The sequence below is a fragment of the Xenia sp. Carnegie-2017 genome, unplaced genomic scaffold, assembly GCF_021976095.1.
Source record: "Xenia sp. Carnegie-2017 unplaced genomic scaffold, XeniaSp_v1 HiC_scaffold_16, whole genome shotgun sequence".
NCBI classification, from domain to species: Eukaryota; Metazoa; Cnidaria; class Anthozoa; order Malacalcyonacea; family Xeniidae; genus Xenia; species Xenia sp. Carnegie-2017.
Genome location: NW_025813469.1, coordinates 10,922,255 through 10,943,199, shown reverse-complemented (window position 1 = coordinate 10,943,199; position 20,945 = coordinate 10,922,255). Strand labels below are relative to the sequence as shown.

At 39.1% G+C, this 20,945-nt stretch overlaps 2 protein-coding genes across 5 annotated transcripts; one reads left to right on the top strand and one right to left on the bottom strand.

The window, feature by feature from the left end:
* Nucleotides 1–5,453: 5,453 nt before the first annotated feature.
* On the bottom strand, nt 5,454–5,909 carry LOC124436059. Its single transcript, XM_046985986.1, has one exon. It carries the CDS (start codon nt 5,907–5,909, stop codon nt 5,454–5,456), a length of 456 nt encoding a protein of 151 aa, XP_046841942.1.
* A 3,481-nt stretch (nt 5,910–9,390) lies between these two features.
* Nucleotides 9,391–20,265, top strand: LOC124437451 (kinesin-like protein KIF28P). Of its 4 annotated transcripts, XR_006945691.1 has the most exons (12): nt 9,391–9,500; nt 9,589–9,627; nt 9,689–9,768; nt 9,912–9,928; nt 10,109–10,131; nt 10,216–10,337; nt 11,069–11,147; nt 15,245–15,683; nt 15,785–15,871; nt 15,956–16,040; nt 19,458–19,579; nt 19,767–20,265. XR_006945691.1 is itself a non-coding variant. In XM_046987427.1 (8 exons), the coding sequence occupies exons 1-8, from the start codon at nt 9,490–9,492 to the stop codon at nt 15,651–15,653; spliced, it is 780 nt and encodes a 259-aa protein (XP_046843383.1). In that variant the 5' UTR covers nt 9,391–9,489; the 3' UTR covers nt 15,654–15,760. The 4 variants fall into 4 exon arrangements, 2 of the variants coding, with proteins under 2 accessions (XP_046843383.1, XP_046843384.1); XR_006945692.1 differs by lacking the exons at nt 19,458–19,579; nt 19,767–20,265 and adding an exon at nt 16,194–16,924; XM_046987427.1 differs by lacking the exons at nt 15,785–15,871; nt 15,956–16,040; nt 19,458–19,579; nt 19,767–20,265 and having other exon boundaries at nt 15,245–15,760.
* Nucleotides 20,266–20,945: the final 680 nt, after the last annotated feature.

The following is a 20,945-nucleotide window of genomic DNA, read 5'->3' as shown; positions in this document are numbered from 1 at the left end:
GTTTCTCTGAGCCACCTTTAGTACCTTTTTAACTAGTTGCAGTTTCAACGATTGCCACATTAAGAATGCAGCTAACAAAAATGGGTTTATATAAATTATTGTACAACAAATAATTCGCCCTCGAAATCGCAGGAAATGCTGTTTCCAAGGCTCTGGATTTCAAAATTTTCCGGGGGAGCATGCCCACGGACCCCCCTAGTGGGGTCGCGCCTCCGGCGCGAGATGGATTGGCGGGAGTGACTATTTTTCCTAGCTACGCCACTGATGACCACTAGTGTTCTATGGAATTTGTAGGTTAGGGCAAGTTTTTATCTAATGCAAGGGACTCTAAGAGGCTGTTCATGCACATGAACCCGGTAACTAGAAATGATTTTGAGTCATTGAAAGGAGTAAAAACTTAAAGCGCAAAACTTACAAACTTTTCTTAAGCGTCAAGAGTTAGTTTAGTCGTTAATTTCTAATCAAGCTAAATTCTTTTTTCCATTTAACAGGTTTTGTGAATTGCAAAGTAAGAGCATAGAGAAATTTCTCAACTAAGTTTTTTGTTGTGAAATATTTAATCTTTTCCATTTTCCAAAATGATTTAACACTTCGCTGATTCCCGGCTACCGGGTTCATGTGAACAGCCCCTAAACTCCATAGAACACAAGTGATCATGCTCTAACCGTCTTAGAACATGGCCAAAGCCACGAGCGTGTCAATTTAACCAAATTATTATTTCTTTTTAAATGAACAATAATAACACAGTATCTAAAGTCAGATATATAGCACATTGACTGTCAGTCAGATATATAGCACATTGTTTTTGCAATTTGCAAACATTACTACGACTTTGATGTTTCTGAAACGCCTTTGATTTTACCGAACGTTTTTCCTCCGTTCTCAACGACAAAACGTGTACTAAGACTGTAGCGTAATGCTGCAATCAAGATAAAACCTAAAGTTCAATAAAAAAGGATTCACAGTGCAGAGAAAAAATGAAACTTCGCCATGAAAGTTAATAAAATACAATATCCTCGTACAACTATATGAGACGCTGCGTCAAACCTTGATTCAATTTTCTTTGGCTGCCAATTATTAAGTAAGTGTGAAATAATTTATGAATTAATACTTTGAAGACTTAAATTGTGTTTAGTGCTTTGGTAGGAGGTAATTGTAAGTTGTGAAACCCTTACAGTATAGTTTGAAGATTCTGAACTAAAAACGAAAAGCTTAAATTTTGTTTTACCTCGTAGTAAAACATTAAATTCATTTATGTCTCCAGTAGTTGTTATAATAATCAAAGGTTACATGAAGACTGGAGTTTTACATATTTAACTTTAAATATTTATTGTATAAATAAATACAGACAAGTTTTACTGAGTAATAATGTTCTGATTGTTTAAAGAGCATTCTCTTGCTTATACATACTTTAGTGCAATCTCCCAATCTTGGTTCATTCATTGAAGCAAGATATGTCCATTAAGAACTGCTTTCCATTTTAAAACAGTCCACTGAGTTAAAATTGTCACCTTCATTATCCCTACCTCCCATGACAACGATTGTATCACTTGTTAAAACTGCACAAAACCGCTTTCTCTTTTCCAACATGGATGGTAAGACTGTAATCTTACCTGTCTTACTGTCATACATGATAACACTGTTCAACATTTTTCTTCCATCATCATGACCTCCAAGAAGAACAACTTGATCTTTCCATCGAACTTTTGCCATGTCAGCCAATGGATGAGGTAATGGAGGCATTTCCTTACATGTAGGTGTCCTTGGATGAAACACCAAAACACTAGATAAAACTTCCCAATATTTTCCCATTCCTCCAAAAATAAGGACTTTATCATCAACAATTTCAGCTCCAGGGTCATAACGTGGCTCAGGCATGTGTCACAACTCTTTCAAAACATGAGATATTGTACCAGTAATCTTTCACTGATCAGATCAGATGGTCCTTTACCACAAATACATCCTCCAATGTAAAGAATTTGTTGTTTATAAACAACTGTTTTATGACTACCACATTCATAAGGAATCTCTCTTGGAAATATCTTCCATGTAAAAGGAAACTGTTTAAGATTCAATGTTTCTATTGACTTGCAGCGATATTCTCCAACAACAAATAAATTATCATTATAAATAAATGATGAATCATACTTATGATCATTTTCCATTGATGCAATCTTAAACAATTTTATGTCCTTCCATGAATATATTTCAACACTCTTATTTTCTTCACCAATAGTAATTAACATATCATCATTTCAATTGGTGATGTCAATGTTTGAAGATGCTGTTCGTTTATATTCATCTTTTCCAATATTTAAAACATCGTGTCTTTCTTTTCTTTCATTTCTTTGGTCATTGTAGAAAGGTTTTGTTGAACATCCTTTATTTCGTTCTATAATTCCATTATTTGTTTCGTAGCCTGACCAGATGCATCAATAATTTTTTATTTATTTTAGTTCTATCTTGATCCATTTTTTCATTTATTTTAACCATCAGCATTTTCACTTGATCATAACTTCGTTAAAACATTTCTCTAATCTCTCTATTTTCTCCAAAGTCGTAAGAAGCAATCTTTCTGTATTCACATAACTCAGTTTCATGTTTAATTTTGTCTCGTTTGTTTATCTCCTTGTCACAACGTTCATTAGAACACAACACTGGAGCAAAACCTTAATTTTTAACATGTCGTTCAAGATCTTCGACATTTATAAATTCTTTGCAGCCACCAATAGCGTAGTCGCAATTGATCTTTAACTTAGAAATCATATTATTTATAACACGCGCTGGATGAAGCGTAGCTACAGTCAAACGCTCTTGACATTAGGGACATTATCAGATTTCTTAAAATGTAAAAAGAAAACCCTGAGTCACCTATTGGTAACAATTATTTTTTTAATTCTCCAAATGGCCGTAATGTTTCACTGGGGAGGCACTTTGACTATAAATTTGACAGCGACAAAGACATAATGAGCATCAGAGTGAACGGCAGAGTTATCATTGAGGACAATCTTGATTGCAGGTATGGAGACAAGCAAGTATGGAGACAAGTGAAAAAAGGAAAAGCTGAATTCACTACACACTTGCAGAATAAAACAGGATCAATTGAAAATCCATATCATATATGTGTCATGCCGGGAAAGATTTATTTTGAGAATGCAATAAAAGTTAAAAGCGATGATATTTTTCTTTGCAATGGTGATTCAGGGGTGCTGGTCTTTTTTAACGACAAAAAAAAAACAAAACAAAATGTCCTTTAGCATATGGGGTTCTTCATGAGAACAGTAAGAAATACGTATGCCTAAATGTAGACACTGCGTTGGAAGCCCTGAACAAAGGAAATTGTGATTGGGTCTAGATTTGTGGGCCTCTTTAGGCATCAGTGGTGTCATGTCTAATTCCTGAAGAATTGTAAATTATGTTGATAGAATATTTTATCTAGTTTCGGAATAACCGCTGCAGCTTTTGTTGATGGCACTATTTCTACTTCGGGGTACCTTGAATATCTGTCAATCACGACCAGCAGATACTCCCTGGAATGTAAGGGACTGTAAAAATCAGCATGAATAGATTCCCACGGGCCTTTGGCAGTATTTGTCACATTCATTGGTTCGGGTGGTTGTGATTTTCCCACTGCTTGACACGGAAGGCATTTCTCCAAGGGTTTCTTTTATCAATTGATCCATATTAGGGAACCATACTTTTTCTCTCAGGACTGCTTTAGTTTTGGTTAGTTCCAAATGACAATTGTGTGTATCAATAGCTTTCTGCTGTAGACTTTTTGGGATGACAATTCTGGTACCTCTTCATCATCATCATCTTGCGACCTCAGCCGAGATTGAACTCACGGCATCTTTCCAGTATTCTCTATCTTTCATAGCTGCTAACAGATTTTCCTTAGGAATTGTTGTGTCTCGTCTTACTCTATCTGGAAAGGTTAACTTGCGTGATCTATTCTCAGATGATGGGTGTCTCAAAAGTACAAATGATGACACTAGTTCATCAGTTGCACGTGCACAATGGCCTGCGAACTGAATACGTCTCTTACAACCTAAGTTTAATACTCTTGGTAGGTCTCCATATATAGTTTCTAAAGTTGGGGGGTTTTGCCAAGAGAGATTGAGGAATCTTCTTAAGAGACGTGTATAACATCCATCTAAACGCTGCTGTTGTTTGGCTGAAAGAGTCCAAGTCTCAGAACCGTACATTAAGATGGGCTCAACAAGAACTCGAAAAATTTGGATTTTAAATTTCCGATCAAGGTTGGATTTCCAGATCTTATCAAATTTGTTGCAGGCAGTCCATGCAATACCTTTTCTGATGTTTAAGTCTTTCTCTGAGTTCTTTATGTGTGATCCTAGATACTTGTAGTCTTCAACACATTTCAGAATATTTCCTGACAGTGTTTTGATCTCCTGATTGTTGCGGATGTTAACTGAAATAAATTCAGTCTTGGTTTCATTGAGATAAATACCTGCACAGTTGGCTGCTGACTCAAGAGAAGAAAGGAGAGATTGGGCTCCTTGGAGATTGTCAGACAGCAATGCAATGTCATCAGCAAAATCTGCATCAGTGATGTAGAGTGCAGGGTAGCGTGAGTTTTTTCTAGGCTGATACTTCAGGCCCTTTCATTGATAGAATCTACTGACACACGCATGATGTAGTCTATCACAATTATATAATGGAATGGTGCCAGTGTGTAACCTTGGAGTATGCCAGCCAGGATATCAAAGAGTTCAAGAATTTCAAACATGGTATCGCAGTTAACTGAGTCAAAGGCTTTACTAAAGTCTACAAAGATGAGAGCTGCAGTTTTATTGCAAAAAGTGATTTCCTCAATTATTCTAAGCAATGTGAGAATTTGACCAAGAGTGGATCGGCTTGGGCGGAAGCCATTTTGATTATTGGGCAGAATAGGTTCAACTTCAGAGCGGATTCGGTTCAAAAGAAGCTTATTATAGATTTTTGCAGCTATAGGAAGCAAGGAGATACCGCGATAGTTAGTTGGCAACGTCAAATCACCTTTTTTGAGTATGGGAATGATTTGCGATCTTAACCAAATGGTTGGTGAAATATGGCTGGTCTTTGCATAATTGCAGAGATCAAGAAGTAATTGATGAAAGATTGGGTCTTTCCAGAGGATAGCTGGTATCTTGTCTGGTCCGAGAGTATTTTTCATTGGTTTCTTAAAGACATATTTCAACTCTGCACTTGTAAAAGGGCCTTTGATATATTTAAGGTTTGACTGACTCGAACTTTCGGAAGTGACATATTACCTGGAAGACTTGCGGGACTGCCCAGGAGGCGTTTAAAATGGGAGTGCCAGTTAGCAAGTCGATGTTCTCGGCTGCCACCCTTGACTGAAGGTGAGGGTTGTGAGCCTTTTCCTGCTAGTTGGTTTATCGTCTTCCAGGCTGCAGAGTGTTTTTGATTGATATGAAGATGAGAAATTTTGGCTATTTCTCCTTTGTTGTAAGCTCTGCAGTCTTTGACACTGTTACGTCACTTTTACGGACCATAATAAAGTCTAGTTGGGCTCTGCTGCCATTTGGATACTCGAAGGTCCATAAATTGTTCTTATTTTTATTAAATCTAGTGTTAGTTGCGAAGAGACTAAATTCTTCAGCTAGGTCTACCAGATGCTCTCCGTTGCGATTGGTGTCTAAGTGAAAGGTAAATTTCGCATCATCTGCTCCAAGTTTAGCGTTGACGTCCCCTGCGACTAAGAGAAAGTTGTGAGCAAGAACTTGCTCCAAGGAAGAACGCAAAGTGCTGTAAAAATCATTCAGTTCGTCTTCACTGCTACTGTTGTGGGGACTATAGCAAGATATGACTGTTGAGGTTGGGTTGCCTTTAAAGTCAGCAATAATAATCCTGGGAGATATCTTCTCTATGTGCAATACATTTTCCATAGCTGCTGGGGAAAATAGGAAGCCTACACCTCCAACGGATGAGTTGACAGAGTTCTTCCAAGATGATGCTGTAACGACATGATAGTCTTCTATTTTCTGATACTCAATGTTTGTGTCAGGGTGGAAGAATCGATGTTCTTGAATAGCACAAATATCTATGTTCTTTTCCTTTGCACTTCTTACAATTTCACTAAGACGAGATGGAGGATTCAATGTTCTAGTGTTGAAAGTGCTGATAATGGTACGTTTTCTACAAGATACTTATTTACATTGCGTTTCCCTGGGGATTTCTGCAGTAGAATGATGACGACCGGGCCCATCCTGCTGACCAATGGGACGCCTGCCGGACGTGGGACCTTCACCAGAAGTTCCAGCCCCATTCACGACGTTGTGAATACTAAGTTTGGTGTAGTTCATAATCTTGTCATAGCTGAATACTTGATGCTACGCTACGGCTATCAAGAATGTTTTTATCGTGACACCATCACTAGAAGGACTGCCGGCCAAGGCTGAAGAGATCCCTCTGCCCATGAAGCACGGTTATTCCCCGCCGAACGCCAACCCGGAAATTTCAAGACAACGGTGACTAATCGGATATTTCAAGAAATTTCGGAAATCTTGAAATATCGGAAATTTCAAGACCACGGGTACCTCTTAGTTTTACTACTTTTGTTGTAACGGACAGCTCGTCTTTGATTTGCTTGAATTGTTTAACTATATCAGAGTCCCACTGGTTCAATTTAACTGAAGCTCGAACCCCTTTTAAGACTTGATCTTCATCAGTCGCTTTTACGATTTCTTTGATTGTCATCGCTTTTGGAAGGCTGTTAAATGCAATGAAGTTTACATATTCTTCGGTCATTTGCTGTTGTTTGTGGTTCATTTGGACCGGATGTCTGGATAGATAATCAGCAGGGTTAGTAGATGATTTTGAATTCCGATTGCCATAGATAACCTCGAGAGGCTTATGGTCTGTTTTTAAAGTAAACTCGCAGTATGCAATACATTCATTTGCTGATAATACAGATGTGAGATTTTGAAATGCCTTTTGGTGCACATCTCGCCATTGAAATTTCGTATTCTTCTTTGTTAACTCACGCAACGGTGCTGTTATTGTAGCAAAATTTGCGATGTATCGACTACTATAATTCGCCATGTCCAACAAAATTCTTACATCATGAATATTCTTAGGCCTTGGTGAATTTTGCAAATCTTTCACAGGTTGAGGATCTGGTCGTGTTTCCTCTTCTGTAAAAACGTGTCCGAAAAATTCCAAGCTTTTATTTAGAAAAGTACATTTTGATTGATTAAGTCACAATCCTTTGTCATAAATCTGTTGCAAACATTTGAGAAGATTCTCATCGTGTTCTTCTCTTGTTCTGCCATACACAATGATATCATCGGCGATGTTTTTAACGCCTGATAAACCACGTAGTTGTTCCTGTAGTGTGAACTGAAAAATCTCAGCCGCTGTGTTTGTTCCATAATTTAAACGTTTATATCTGTCTTAAGCGCAGTGAAAGTCGTAATTTAGCGACTATTTTCTTCAAACTTCAATTGGTGATATGCCTGAGAGAGATCTAACTTCGAAAACCATTTTGCACTATTTAATTCAAGTTGATTGTTGGTATTGGGTGTCTGACTCTGTTTATTGCTGCATTTGCTTGTCTCATGTCTACACAGAAACGTATACTCCTCCATCCTTTTTAGGTACAACGACAATAGGTGAAATCCATGGAGTCGCTTGGGTTTCTGGTACTCGCTCGATGATGTCAGTACGTTCTAAATGTTTTAATTCAACTGAGACTTTCTCACGTACATGGAAGGGAATGCGCCTTTGTGGCTGAGCTTTAGGTGCGCGTGATTCATTAATCTTTAATTAAATCTGTTGTCCTGTCAGCTTACCCAAACCACGAAAACTTTTTCATGTTTTTTAAGAATGTAATTCATTTTCCGGTCACAAGTAGGTTGGTTTATACCATGTATATGCAGACTTATTAACCCAAATTCTTGAGCAGTGGATGCCGATAAAAGATTGCCACTATCTGGACTATTAGCCACGTAAAACGTTGCTACGGTAATGTGCTTGCGTGTTTCTACCAATGCTTCGAATTTCCCGATAAAGTTGAAGGGCTTGTCAGCTGTATATGCAAAAGCTTTTGTGCTTGTTTTCCGTAGATTTACATCGTTCAATTTCTCATATGTGGATTAATCTACAACGTTGATTGTTTCACCGGTATCTATTGTCGCATTGAAAGAAGATTTGCATATCGTAAAACAAACGCTCGTGGTTTTATGCTTGCTCACAGCATATAAGTATTCCTTTCCTTCAATACTGCTGTCTGATTGATTGCCGTTGTCAATGGGTTTAAGTGGGTTTAAGGGACGTTTGCTGGAAGTATTTGCGTGTTCTTTACGTTGATCTTATGTTGAATTATCTCGTTTAGGCTTACTGCGACAAACGCTCGAAAAGTGGTTTTGTTCACCGCATTTATGGCAGGTTTTTTCTTACGGCGGGCAAACGTCTTGATGCGGGTATGGACCGCCACAATAATAACATTTTCACGTCGATTCAGTTTGGACGGTGGCCAACGTGTCGTTATTTTTGTCCTTTGACTTGATATCCCGTGCTTGATAAGTGCTTTGCTCATCTCTTCGGCCGTCCAGCAAAATATCCCTGAGTTTATACTCGGGATTTCTTAGTGCTTTCTTTCGTATCCGCGAAGAAGATCCCGCCATGATTATTTGTTTTTCAACCTCAAAATCAACGTCATGAGAAGCACATGTTTGAGCTAATTTCCTCAAACGCGTATGAAATTGGTCTAACGTTTCTGATTGTTCTTGTTTGGCTTCGCGAAATTTTTCCACATTTAAATTTTAAAGTGTTGTATCAACAGGCGTCCCCACAGGATTATCTTTTATCAAACCATTTTTCAAGGGGGACGAATTCACCAAGGGATGTTACTCTCTGCAACGAGTCTTTTGTTCACCTTCTGTATTTCCACAAGGTAGAACTCATTTGAATATTCAAATATTACTTTCGGATGAGTTTGGGAGAACGAAACTCGAAGCTTTTAATAAAATGTTCAATGAAACAGACATCAAGACAATCAAACATCAACGTTTGTATAGAACATGCGAACTATAAAATGTTCCAAATATTTATATTCAAAAAAAGAATTGTAAGTTGTTATTAATGTTTATCCTCTCATTTATTCCCAATTTGTGTGATAAATTGTACAAATCATCAAAATAAATTATGCATGAGCTACGAAGACCTCAACCTTCTAGCTAAGCAACGCGTTTGGAAAATTATTGTAAAAACTATTGAAAATTATTGTAAATTATTGAAAAAAAGCATAGCCATGACGTAGGCAAGAAAGATTAAATATGACAAAAATAGTTCATTTTTTATTTTGAAAAATATTAGCTTCCTCCCCCGCTCAATTGTTACTATAAACACTATTTAATCTTAGGGTTGCCATGGGAGAGATGTAAATATGGAGTCTGGTGTATCACGTAGAAGCCGAACTAAAATCAACGAGTTTAGATTGTAACATCGATCAAAGCCATTTAAATCATGGCTGAATCGTAAGTGAAGAATTCTTTGTTATTCCAGGCAACTTTACATGGTTTTAATGCTTCTGAATTGTGATAAACACGGTTTTATATTTCATAGAGTGAAAGTCGCCGTCCGCGTTCGACCTTTTAATACAAGGTAAAACGACAAGCTTTGTGCGTTTGTAAAGCAGGAATTTTAAATGTTTATATCTTGGCAGGGAGAAGGACAGAAATGCGAAATGTTGTATCGACATGCCAAGTAAAACGATGACTCGTATCAAAGATCCGGACAATCCCGGTATTTCACAATTGCTACCTGTAACATGAACATTTAGAATTGATCTTTTAACAGTAATTAGTTCCACACTAAGGTTTTTAAAATCTGTTTTGAATTTGTTAAGTTGACAAGTGCAAAAATTTATAAATATTTCGCTTTTTTAGATCAACCGCCGAAAGAGGTGAGTCGTTTGTACTTTGTACGATCAAAGAACAACAAAGTTCTTGGATATTAAATCACTTTTAGTTGAAAACACCTGAAATGATTACCACAACAAAGTAACAAATTTTGTATTCTAATGTAAATAATAAAAATGTCTTCTTTCTATGTCATTAAACACGTTCTATCATCTATTGTGTAGTTTACGTTCGATTTTTCCTACTGGTAAGTATTAATTTTATACAAAATTTTCTTATTGGGAATGTTTTGAATATTACAACCTTCATTTTTCATACATTTTCACGTCAGGTCACATGATGGTTACGAAGTAAATAGTGAAGGTCTTTGCGTTCCCACTGATGCTAAATATGCAGACCAAAGAACTGTATTTGATGATCTGGGTCAGGGCGTGCTGAACAATGCTTTTAAAGGTTCGTACAATGTCGAATAAACTCGCTCATTTCCCTGCCAAAAGAAACATGAAACTTCCAAGTTTTAATTTCAACGAGAACTCATGAGCTGTAGTAAAGTCTGTTTTGTAAGTTAACGCCATAATTACCGTTTTTGCTTTTAATGATAGTAAATTTGGCTTCGTGAAAAATCCTTAGTGAATAATCAGTTTTCTATATTTACATATCTTTCATCTATCGTTGACTCGTTATACCTTTTGTTTCTCTTGTTTTTAAAATACAAGCACAGTGTTGAATATGTTTGAAAATGACTTACTAATGCGAAGTTGAATAAATGTATAACTTAAGTAGCGATTTTTTACTCGGCAAATTTTTCTCTTGATCAACTGCGTTTTGAACTTTTCATGGACTTGTCAATTCACCAAAACTTGTCTCATTAGTCATTTCTTTATTTTTTAATAGCCCGGATTATATAGGCTTAGATCCCAGCCATTGAGAGGATTATATAGGCTTAGATCCCAGCCATTGAGAGGATTATGTGTGTATATTAGATGATAAAAACAGCTCTTTGGAAGCATGTGTTTGAAATGAATTCCTTCTAATTTTGTTTTCGCGGAGGGTTCCGTAGTATTAGGTTTTTGATTTTATATTTTTTTGATGGATAAGATTTTTGAAAAACTGTACAAATTTTATAACAAATAGCTCGCAGCTTCTTTCCAGAGCTCAGACATTTTATTCCTTTCTTTAATTAGTGTTCAATTGTTCGTTGCTTGCTTATGGACAGACGGGAGCTGGAAAATCTTATTCCATGGTTGGCTATGGCCCCAACAAGTAAGAATAAAAGCATGGTTTCTTCAAAAATGACAAGTATTGAAACTTTTTTCCCTTCCAAAACTTGAACAATGAAGTGAGAACATAAAGTACAGCCATCTCAGTTTGTTCTCTACATGACACAGTCCATTGGTCTATTTGCATAACACGTTCCCGGATATTGGGAATGTATTGTTGTTGTTGTTCGTCCATCGCAAGCGATGATGACCTTGACAAGTTAACTCAAGTACTAGAAGACTGGGTACGGTGAGTTCTGAGGAGACTAATGAGCCCAATCTTGGCAAGGAATGTTCTCGAACACGAAGGGCAAACCAGAGATGCATCTGATGTTGAAGCACTGGCTGCTCTTGATTTCCGCAGCTCACGTTTCAGTTTGGCTTCCACAGTCCGCCCTTCTTCTGATGTTTGACAGCCCTTGAAGATGAAATCGCGCCAGGTTGATCGACTCCCTGCAAGATTGTCCCATGTTGCGGTGTTGATGTTAAAGGACTTCAGTGAGGTCTTTAATATGTCCTTGAACCGCTTCTTCTGGCCTCCGACTGATCTTTTGCCGTTGGAGAGCACACCATAAAGTAGTTGCTTAGGTATCTGCTCATCTGGCATGCGAGCAATGTGGCCTGCCCATCGGATCTGTGCTCTCATCAGCAAGGTGTAGATGGATGGCTGGTTGGATCGAGAGAGGACATCTGTGTCTGGCACCTTGTCTTGCCACTTGATTCTCAATATCCGACGGAGACAGGTTGTGTGGAAGCGATTCAGCTGTCTCGCATGCCTCTGGTAAACAGTCCAGGATTCACATGCAAACAGGAGAGTTGGTAATACTATGGCAGAGTAGACCATTAGTTTCGTTGCAGTGGTGATTCCTCTACGCTCCCAAACGCTTGTGCGCAACCTGCCAAATGCGGAGCTGGCTTTGGCGATCCGGTAGTTCACCTCTGCATCAATAGTCACAACTCTGAAAAGAGTGCTCCCTAAATATGTGAATTTATCAACTGTCTGCAGACGCTGTCCATTCACCAGTATGGTAGGCTCAGTGTAGTGTGTATGAGGAGAAAGCTGATGCATGACCTCTGTCTTCTTGGTACTGATGGTTAGACCAAAGTTGTCACAGGCTGCGGAAAACTTATTCATGCTGATCTGCAACTCCAATTCTGAAGACGCGTTGAGGGTGCAGTTATCAGCAAACAGGAAGTCACGAATGATGGTCTCCTTAACCTTGGTGTAAGCTTGCAGTCTACGTAGGTTGAATACGCTCCCATCCATGCTATATTTGATGCTGATACCATCTACACCATCGTGATAAGCATCGGTTAGCATGGCAGTGAAAACCATGCTGAACAATGTTGGAGCCAGTACGCAGCCCTGTTTGACACCATTTGTGACTGGGAAGGGTTCGGAGTATTCACCATCAACTAGTACTCTGGCCAACATGCCATCGTGAAATTGACGAACCATCAAGATGAATTTCTCTGGAAAGCCAAACTTGGACATAATTCTCCACAGGCCCTGACAGGAGACTGTGTCAAAAGCTTTTGTCAAATCGACAAAGGTGGTGTACAAATCTTGGTTCTGCTCTTGACACTTTTCCTGGAGTTGTCGTGCTGCGAAAATCATATGAACAGTTCCACGGCCCTTACGAAAACCACACTGTGCTTCTGGTAGCAGTCCTTCTTCAAGGTGGTCAATTAGCCGGTTTAGTAACACTCAGGCAAGATTTTTCCCAGCTATTGATAGGAGTGAGATGCTACGAAGATTATCACAGGACTGACGATTACCCTTCCTCTTGTATAGGTGAATAATCGAGGCATCTTTCAATTCCTGGGGGATGGATCCTTCAGCCCAGAAGGATTGAAAGATGTCAGTGAGCTTCTGGATGGATGTGGGACCACCAATTTTATATATCTCAGATGGAATAGCATCTGCACCAGGGGCTTTGCCACTAGAGAGCTTGTTTATTGCCTCCCTGACTTCTGATTCAACAGGTGGAACATCCATGGTCGTGTTGATGTTGACCTGGGGCTACCTGTCTATTGCCTCATCATTGATGGAAGAAGGACGGTTGAGGACAGCTTCAAAATGTTCAGCCCACCTATGCAAGATCTTTTCCTTCTCGGTAATGAGTGAAGTCCCATCTGAGCTCAAGAGAGGGGAATTTCCTGACGATCGAGGTCCAAATATGGTGTTGAGGGCTTCATAGAACCGCTTTGTATCATTTCTGTCGGCATAGGCTTGGATTTCATCAGCCTTAGCACTGAGCCAGGAATCTCTCATCACCCGCGGCTTACTCTGAACTGTTCTCCGTGCACTGGCGAAGGCATTCTTGTTGTAGACTGAAGTTGGATCATCTTGGTAAGCACGTTGAAGTCTGTGCTTTTCATCAAGTAGGGCCTGAATCTCCTCATCATTCTCATCAAACCAATCATGCTGATGTCGGGAAGGATAGCCCAACTCTTGCACTGCAGTTGAGTGAACTGTGTCCCTAAAGGATTCCAAGTCTTCTTCGACGTTATCTCCAGGATTGAAGTTGGCAATTTGGGACTCTAGGTCTGTGGATAGAGCTGCACTTGTTTGATGGTTTTTCAACTTGGCAACAATTATCCTCTTTTTGGTCATGCATCCCTGTGGACGTCTCTTTGGTTTGATGCGAATGTTCATTTTAGAGATGATGAGTCTGTGGTCGGTCCTGCACTCTACACCAGACATGGCCTTGGTAATTCTGACATCCTGCCTGTCTTTCTTCCTGACAATGATGTAGTTGACGAGATGCCAGTGTTTCGACCGGGGGTGCATCCATGATGTTTTGTTCCTGTTGGGCAGCCGGAATATTTTGTTGGTTATAAGGAGACCATACGATGAGCATAACTCCAGCAGGCGCAGGCTATTGTTGTTGCACTTGCCTACCCCACTCTTTCCAATGACTCCATCCCAGACAGAATCACGGCCTACCCTTGCATTAAAATCCCCAAGTAGGATCATCTTATCAGTACTGTGCACGGATGAAATCATAGTATCCAGATCTTCGTAGAATCTGTCTTTCACATCTTCAGGATTTGTCAATGTAGGTGCATAGGCACTGATGAGTGTGGCCCGTTTACCATCATGTAGATGAATCTGCAATGACATGAGACGATCGTTTGTACCTTTAGGGAGATTGGCAAGCTTTGGACAAGGTGGTTCCTGATGACAAAACCTACCCCAGACTCCCGGCGCTCATATGCAGAACGGCCACTCCTGAAGAAAGTGTAGCCACCTCCATATTCAGTCAGCTGCCCCTCATTAGCAAAACGAGTCTCACTCAGTGCTGCAATATCGATGTCATATCTTGCAAGTTCACTGGCAAGTAAAGCAGTTTTCCAATCTGGTCTGTCTGATGAAGGGTTGTCAAGTAATGTACGCGTATTCCATGTGCCTAAGGTGATAGGTGTCACCTTAAATTTTTTCTTTCCTTTATTTCGACCGCAGGTGTGGGATTCCCGCCAACCGCGGCTTGCTGGCCAGGATTAAGGTTGAGGCAGGCTTTTTTAGGACACCCTTTCTAGTCCCTTCCTCATGTGAGGTGAGCAGCGCATCCCTAGAGAGGGCTGCTCAGACACCCAGGTAGACGCCGAGTTCACTGCTGCTTCAGTCAGTACGAAAGCAACCATTAGACCTGGGCCACCTGTGTGCAGGTCTGCAACTACAGCTCCCAGCGTATCCACACCTGCTGCTTCGTCGTTCGCCCATCGCCACAGGGCTTAAGGAAAAAAATCTTAACTTTTAGGTTTTGTTGTGTTGTCAAGACGTACGCAAGAATTTATTATAGTGAGGAAAAGCTGGCAGACGTCAACCTCACTCTTCTCTGAAATCACATGGATGCAGTGGCAAGATAGTGTCGAGACGACTGGTGGTGACCTTGGGAATGTATACGTCAGTATTTATATAACGCAAATGTTTTAAAGTATCATTCCATTTCATTATTTTCTAATTCTTAGAACGCAGTCCCATTTCTATAAAATCAGGTCTTTTGTGGTTTTTATACCAGATCCGGAAGCTTGTGCCATTAATGAATTCAGTATATCGTGGTCAAAGTATTTATTTTATGCATTTCCACCTTTTAGTATCTTTCCAAAAGTTAAAAATAAAAAAGACAAGGCAACAGGACTGCTAGTGATTCCGAACTGGCCGACTCAGTATTGGTGGCCCAAAGTGATGAGAATGTTACTCCAGGAGCTAAATCAGCTGCCAGTGGTAAAGCGTTTTTTTCCTCAACCCAGCCAACCAAACTTGGTTCATCCATTATATCCAAAGCTGGTTCTACTGCTATGTCAAATCTCGGGTGGAATTCTCCATAACCGTGGAGTTTTAGGCCGTGCTGCCAAATTGATACTGCAGTCTTGGAGAGAAAGTACACAAAAGCAATACGACCCGTATATCAAACGATGGCACCTATACTCTGTTGAAAAGCAAGTTCATACAATTTCGGCAACCGTAGAAAATGGAGTGAATTTTTTGTCAGAATTGTTCTAAACGGTTATTGGTTATAGAACCCTTAATACGGTAAGAAGTGCGCTGTTGTCTTATATCGTCCTCCCTGAACTAAACCATACATATTACATATTTTAAAAAGTAATCACTTAATCAACTTTCTTTTTTAAAAGGGTTCTTCTAAATCCAAATTTGGAATCATTTTTTGAAGAAAGTCGCGGTTGAAAGTTGCAAGGAAATTGAGAATCGAAGGAAAAAATGTGAGTAATAATGGATAATGTGTGCTTTTTTCAATAAATGCACGAATCATCCGTAAGTGTTTCTGTTCTCTTTCTTTTTTTAAGAACGTCAAAAAGAGCGGAAACAGCAAACCAGATAAAATGATGAATACCGCCATATGAAACCGCTAACTTGCGGGTTCATACTGAGGTAACCGTTGTGACAATGATATTAGTAAACCCGTGATTTGGGTATCCCCGTACTTAAATCACTAGGGGTTTTGTGATTTAAGTACGTGGATATTACTCAGTTTTACTCAATGTTGTATGACGTGTAAAAAAAGTCTATTGTTGTTCCCTCTAGATCAAGGGAAATCCGCTGTAGGGAAACCTCTGAAACCGGCGTAATAACGGAACAAACATAGGGAAACTTTTATCACTAGTGATTTGTGAACGTTGGTAGGTCGGGTAGGGATACTTAAAGCACGGAAGCCATATTTACTAATGACGCTAAAAACCCTAATGATTTAAGTACTGGGATACGCATAGGAATACTCGTATCACTTTGACACAGTGATTGAGACATTTAACTAAAATAAATCTGGAACGATAACTTCTATAGTTTTGTCCCATGACTGGCTAAAGCCAAAAATACATCTAAATTATTGTCAAGCTCCCCCCTGTAGTAATGTGTGTTTTTGCTTTGCTTCTTGGCAGTGGAAAAACGTTGAAAAAAGTTGAAAAATATTGATTTATTGTCGTTTTTTACACATTTGTGCTTTGAAATTGCAGCTAGCATGCCACAGCAAGATATTTTCGAGGAGAGACATATTCAGCAACAATTAAGGACGATCGATCGACAAACTAATACAACTCTACAAGAAGGAACTGAATGTGAAATCATGAGACACACCTTTTCCTTGTTGCTGCGTTATGCGTGGCAAAACAGTATTCTTGACATGACTCGACCCATTCCCCCACGCGACCTATATACTGGTGAAACCTCGATTTGTGTCTGTCTGTTAACAATTCCGGGGGGGATTCTTACGTAATGAAGGGGAGCGCACAATCAGAATAAAGTAGAACCTTTCGGAACTTCTGTATGTTTCTGTTTGATTTTAAACGTCTAGAATCTGAATAGATATGAGGCATAAACAACGTAATACAGTAGATACTAAAATTGAGTGATCATTCATGACATTTAAGAAATAAAATATGTTTACTGTCTTTGCACAGGCTTATGCAAACCGAAGAGACCTTTGGGAGAAATCGAGAGCAGATCAATGCAAGCCCAAGACCGAAGGTCGAGGGTTGCACCTGCTCGAGAGTTCTCACGAACGTCTCCGAGGTTTGACCGTTCCATCCACTTTTTAACTACGTCAGGTTGTGGAAGGCTGAAGCTGTCAAAATAATTTACACAGAACTCATCAGCAAAGGCGCACACCCAGTGAGTCCCACCTCCATTAAGAAATTCATGTATGTTGATTATGACTCTTTCTTCAGGTTTAAGAGTCTCTTTAGGAAGCATGTCTTTTTAGAACACCCCTCTAAAGCTTTTAGATACTGCTTTTAAATTACCATTTACTATACGATTGATATCTTTGTTTGATAGCGGCTTCCACTTCTTCACCCGCATCTCCGCTTCCCGGGAGGTATACTCCTTCCCCCGACTTTCCAAATCCAAGGATTATTCCTAGGACAGGCGCTACGATGGGAGCATCTATACCTGCAAGCAAAGAACCAAGGAATCCACCTCTTTGCGCGCGCGTTATGGCTTTAATCTGAGTCTTAGACAATTTTAGATCAATTCCATATCCTGTTGGTTTTGCACCCATTATGCGCTTAATTTGCGTCTTAGTAAGCATAAGCATGTCAGGGCCGTCAAGTGCTTTTTTGGTAAGTCGTATAGTCACTCCGGTTCCGTCTCTGACTGCCTCTTCCAGGTTATTTTTCTGAGCCGTTGAAAGTGTAACGCCGTGAACTGTGTAGTTATTACGTCCACCACCTTTAGCAGCTGCACCACCTTTCCTAACTACACCACTACCAGCTACTGCTTTTTGCGTGCTGCCGGTGATAGCACCTGATATAGCTGCTAGGCCTAGAGACGGTAACACTTTTTGTATGAGTTTAGTGACCGTAGGTATGAGTTTTCTAACAAGATTTCCAATAAAGCTACCGCCTTCTATACTTCTTGACCCAGGAAGATAAACACCAGCGCCTTTAAATTCCTGAGGGATTACTCGCTCCTTGGCGGGTCTGAGAGCTTTAACAAATATTCAGTTATTAATGTCCGAAATTTTTGTGCACATGCAAAACAATTTGCGTATATAAACAGTCGAAAATTTTTTGTTTATTTTAATCTTATAAATTATTTATAAATAATAACATATAACATCAGACTAACAGTCTAAATGATTATGTCCATTTTACCGTTTATTACATTAAGTCGAATAAATCGTTCGCTAAGCACCAAGCAGAACATGTTATACTCATTTCTGCCACCAGCATTAATCGCGCTAAGAAAAGCTTGGTTCAAGATCGAACGAATTGTAATGTTTGCCTCTTTTTCTCACAAAACATCAGCATGATGACTTACATCGAAATGGTAAATAGGAAACAGGCTTTCAAAGTCTCCTAAGCTTACTTGAGAGCCTGTATCTGCATCGTTGTACTTCATTGCAGCGTCTTGAAACATCATGTAGCCTCTGCTGTAATTGCTGTTAGCAGCTGTGTAATTAACATCAAGCGGTTTATCAGGATACTTTTTAGTGTTATTGATGTCGACAAAAATTTGTCTTAAATTAGCATGGTCAAAGACATGTATAGTTTGTTCTTGATTGTCAAAGCGTTCAGCGTCTTGAAAAGCCACAAAGATGTTAGTTGGTAGCTCTTCAATACTGTTTGTTGTTACAAACCACGATGCAATGGTCTGATTAGGGCCAAATCGTTTTTGGTAAATACGACTTTGCTCGAAATACAGCATGCGTGTATATCCAGCGACCAACTTGCTTTCTATCATAGTCTGCACTTCGATTGAAAGCCTGATGAAAGGAACCCAAAGCAAAAGATGATTCATCTTAAATTTTTCAGCAGCAACCCCATCTGCTCTATAAAGTGTGTTTTCAGCAGTGGTGCGAGTAAGGTTCAAAGTAAACTTTACACCTAAGAAAGCCGAGTCAATGTCTTTGACGAAGCTTTTCTAGCCACTCCTTTAACATCCCCGCGGGCGAGATCGGCAACAAGACTGCTTACGTTTTCAGGCGAGAACTGCTCTTTTGCAGTCGATATAACGGCCTCTTTGGCTGCTGTAGCTGTGTCACGAATTGCCTTTTTACCAACCGCCACATTCTTGACATTTAGAGCAAACTTACCTTCTCGAGATCCTAAGGCTGCAGCTGCGGACTTCCCCGCACTAAATAGCGCACCCATTGCTTTACCAGCAAGGCCCGCGAGGTTTCCAATTAATTACCCCCCGACGAATTTCCGACGAACTATACCACGTCTACTTGCTTGAATTATCATTATTAAGTATATTATATATACATATACAAAAATGAGCCTTTATAATAGTAAAAGGCTTTAAACTGAATCCGCTTATGAGCGTGTATAATTACATTTTTGGGGGTAGGTTGTGGTGGATATGCAAATGATAAAGGAGCAGCTGCAACAACTGGTCATGGAGAGAAGTTGATAAAATTGACTTTAGCAAGACAAGTTGTATTTGACATTGAAGCTGGAAAAAATGCTCAGGTAGGATAAGTAAGAGTAAATCGATTTTCATGTTATTCTTTGGAAGTTTTCTTGAATTTATGGGTTTTAAACAGAGTCATCCCATAATGTGTGAATCATTTATCAGTGTTAGAGTTCTCCCAAAGTTCTATTCAATTTGCATAAGCCTGTACAAACACAGCAAACGTCTTTTGCTTCTTTATTGAAGGAAGCAGCGGAGAATGCTGTGAACATACTTCAAACTAGACTGAGTGGACATGGAGGAGTAATTGCTATTGACAGTAATGGGAACATTGGAAAGGCATTTAATACTGATCTCATGGCTTGGGCAAGCATCAAAGATAATACATTGGAAGGTGGACTGCAAAAAAACGAATAGCTACCACTAAGGCGCATCATAATATCTAAACTCATCAAAAGAATGCACGATACATTGATATCAACTGTGGCAACTTATTTATGACCAGTAATCTCATTTTTATATTTACACATGCACGCGCAATCACACGTACATAACCATCGAAATCACTATATATATGGTATATAGTGGACTATACAAAATAATATTCAATATATATACTCTTTTATTTGGTATCATTCACAAATCATAATGTAATTGCTCTCATTGATAAATATCTTGTTCACCAAGTTTATAGTGTTTGTGGAGGAGAAAGTTTTTTGTTTGATTGTTAATTAGCCTGCTTCTTGTGATCTATGATTTGAGTTCTAACATTTCATGCATATCTATCATTATCTTTTTTGCGTTTTGGTTGTCATTTTAAAAAGCCGTCTTTGTGTTGGAGACATTTCAGAGAAACAGCGCAGTCCATCGTCATTTATACAATTAACATGGTACTTGTAACCTGGAAGCTTCAATGTCAATTGATTTAACGAAGCTCACAGCCAGTATATGTAAATCCAACAGAATATCAATGTCTCATAATTTACTAAACTATGACTTAATCTTGAACAAACTATGAATTACTAAATAGTACTCTACAGTCCCATAGTGACCACAAAGGATTATTTTTTAAATTATGAATGGTTTGTTACTTTGTTACCATGCATTATTGTAATGACTTGGTAATGATTGTTTTGCTAACGAGTAACGATGTGGCTAATGATCGTCCTGTGAGGATAACGAATTTGAGTTTAGGCTTAAAGTGAATAAAAAAATAAGGGTTACAACTTACGATCACTTGTGTTCTATGGAGTTTGTAGGTTAGAGCGAGTTTTTATCTAATGCACGAGGCTCTAAGAGGCTGTTCATGCACATGAGCCCGGTAACTAGAAATGATTTTGAGTTATTGAAAGGAGTAAAAACTTAAAGCGCAAAACTTACTTCCTTTCTCAAGCGTCAAAAGTTATTTTAGTCGTAAATTTCTAA